Source organism: Poecilia formosa, unplaced genomic scaffold, assembly GCF_000485575.1.
Source record: "Poecilia formosa unplaced genomic scaffold, Poecilia_formosa-5.1.2 Scaffold638, whole genome shotgun sequence".
Lineage (NCBI taxonomy): Eukaryota > Metazoa > Chordata > Actinopteri > Cyprinodontiformes > Poeciliidae > Poecilia > Poecilia formosa.
Genome location: NW_006800577.1, coordinates 22385 through 25465, shown reverse-complemented (window position 1 = coordinate 25465; position 3081 = coordinate 22385). Strand labels below are relative to the sequence as shown.

At 37.1% G+C, this 3081-nt stretch overlaps 1 protein-coding gene across 1 annotated transcript in view; it reads left to right on the top strand.

Annotated features, from left to right (window-relative positions):
• Nucleotides 1-1066: 1066 nt before the first annotated feature.
• LOC103130479 (B-cell receptor CD22-like) overlaps nucleotides 1067-3081 on the top strand; it is a 15867-nt gene continuing 13852 nt past the window's right edge. The window contains exons 1-3 of the mRNA XM_016665936.1: nucleotides 1067-1346; nucleotides 1883-2143; nucleotides 2971-3049. Of these exons, the coding sequence (XP_016521422.1) occupies nucleotides 1067-1346; nucleotides 1883-2143; nucleotides 2971-3049 (620 nt within the window). The remainder of the gene's footprint in view (nucleotides 1347-1882; nucleotides 2144-2970; nucleotides 3050-3081) is intronic.

Genomic DNA, 3081 nt, shown 5'->3' with positions numbered 1-3081 from the left:
GACATTTTCCAATTTAAAATGAGACACCATTTCAATTAAATACACACAGCTAATAATTTGACAGAAGATACATCTTTGCCATTGTATGAACTTATCCAAGAAGCTTAAACAGGTCCCTGAAGGTTTCCAAGACACTAGACACAAAACATCTTCTTTACCACATATGCACTTTCACTTCCTAATTTAGCACAATGTCAGCAGCATATACAAAGAGAAAACACATCTCACAGCTGTCTGGCTTAAGATTCCCTTTTTATAAAAAACAAAGTTCCTTTTTCCCAAGTAAGTCAAAGCAGAAACGTCAAGTTTAAAGTTTTGCCACAATACTGGCAGATTTAGATTTAGAAATATGTCAATTCAACCAACAGCCCTGTTACTGATGGCAAATAAGACAGGCATTTCTCAAAAGTTCAAAAAGGTGTCAATTTTTGTTATTTCTGTTTTTTGAAATAAAGCATATATCTAATTTTTATTTTTTATATATATATATATATAGTGTCAAAACCTACTTATGCTCTTTTCTCTTCATTGAGGCTACAGCAATAAACTGGGCACCAGGTGTTTTTTACACATCTCCACTGGTAGCTTGATTATTAGTCTTTAAGGTTGGAGATCCTCTTTCCCATCACCCTAATCTGTCACTCTTTCCACATATTCTCCATCAGATTTCCGGTGTAGACAAAACTTATTCACAGTGATTCACTTTTTCCACATTTTCCACTCAGATGAAACGTGTTGGGAAAACTGAGAAATTATTTAAAACCGCATTTGCCAGGGTATGAATAATTTGGGGCTGATCATACTTAAACAGCAGAGCTAAATTGAAGGTAATCTTTTCATTTGACAAGTATGTTTCTTTTAAGTGGGAGAAATATTCACAATATTTCAGTAGCGTGGTCCAGCCAGAGTCCTGGTTACAGGAGAAACCGTCCAACTGAAAAGACTCTATACTGATTGATGACCAAATATATAAGTGGAAAATGCAAAAAATGTAAATGTAATAAAAGTTTATTGCAAATAAGGGATTTTTCGGTGATTATACAGATAGATGTAAATGTATTTGCTCATGTTTTCTCCAGATGCTCCTCGGACCACCGTTCTGTCAGTGACGCCCTCAGAAACTGTTGAAGGCTCTTCAGTGACTCTGACCTGCAGCAGTGATGCTAATCCAGCAGCTAAATACAACATTTACAGGGTGAATGAAGGTCAACATGGTCAACTTCTCAGAACAGGACTACAATCAGTCTTCAGCTCCATCCAGGTCTCTGATACTGGGAGGTATTACTGTACAGCTGGAAATGACCTGGGAAGCCAAACGTCTCCAAGTATCGATATTAATGTGAAATGTGAGTAAAATACAATGTAGTCAATGTCAAATTTATTTATATAGAACTTTAAAAACAGGTTTAAAACTGCACCAAAGTGCTGCTCAAAAACAATAATAAAATAAGTTGATAAAAAGAAAAAGAGAAGTAATACAAGAAAATCACACTGTGGATGTAATCTAATTGAACGGTGACCTTCTGACCAGGGAAAACTCTGCGGGTGTAATTCTCCCAGCCAGAACAATCATCAGAAAGTCATGACAGGAAGTTGACAATGTTTTCAAAAGTCATGGCTTGAGGTAAAACAAAGAATAAAGTTTTAAGTTGGAGCACTGAATAGATTTTCCTATTTCTGATCTTTACAGTTTTCTAACAGAAAATTGAGAGTCTGTTTTACCGAGATTCACAGTCTGCTGTTTGTAGATTAGACAGTTAAGCTGTTGACGTTGAATGTAAGCAGTAGCACATTAAAGGATGCCTTCCTCTTATTAACTTTATATTTGGTCATTTTTATAAAATAACACTCAAACAAACACAACTCCTACTTTTTCTTGCAGATGCTCCCAGATCTCCTTCAGTGTCACTGAGTCCTTCTGGTGACATCATGAAGGGCAGCTCAGTGACTCTGACATGTAGCAGTGATGCTAACCCAGCAGCTAACTACAGCTGGAGGAAGAACAACAACCATTCAGTTGTCAGTAAAGACCAACAGTTTGTCCTCAGCTCCATCCTGTCCTCAGACTCTGGACAGTATTACTGCACAGCTCAGAACGAGCTGGGAGAGAAAACGTCTGGACCCGTCTCTGTCCAGGTCACATGTGAGTCAAACTTTTTTTTTTTTTTTAATATAGCTGCACATTGTAACTTTTATAAAATCATGCATGTTTTTTTTTTTACATATTTGTTAAAGCTGTCACTACATTCTGACAGTATGAATCAGATATTCTGTAGAGATTATTTTAATTGTCCATCTGCAGACATACACCACTCCCAGTTAGAAACAACCAATCAGAGCCAGGAGGGTTCAGCACTGTCAGTCCTGCCTGTGAACTCGCTGCTCACACCCTTCTCTCTTTGCTCCCTGCTGCCCTACAGCTCCTCCACCACAGCAGAGCCTGTTGCTAGGAAGCATAGCCGCAGATGATGCTGGATTAACAGCTTTCCCATAACGTTACATTGTCTCTCCTTAAGTAGCACAACTGCAGCAAACCGGCAATATTGAGCTTGAACGACGGCTCACGCTGTGTGATGTGAGCAGCGCATACACAGGCCTAAAGTCTACATAATCTATGTCTTCTCTTAGAGGTGAAACCACAGAGTGACACTTAAAGTAAAGTCATCCAATAAACAAATAAAAGAGAAACATAATCTTTCTCTAATATCAATAGATATTAATGATTAGAAATTAACTAATTTATCACATTTTATAGCAAGAATTAAAACTGCTGGACTGGGTTGCAAGAAGCTAAATAAACAAAGCAGCGTCTTCAGTTTTAATTCACATTAAAACTTGTTTTTGTACAATATGAAGACATGGACGATGAACTTTGTTAATGAAATCATGAAGACTCGTCTTCCAGTCAGGCTCATTTGTTGGATGAATATCAGATTTATATTAATATTCTTGTTTGTTCTAATATTTTAGGTCAATCAATGTCATCGATCACCAGTAGGTTGGCTCTGTTGATCCTGATTTCTATGCTTGTCCTGATTACTACCTTAAGGTAAAACTGTTTTAATATATATATATCAGTTG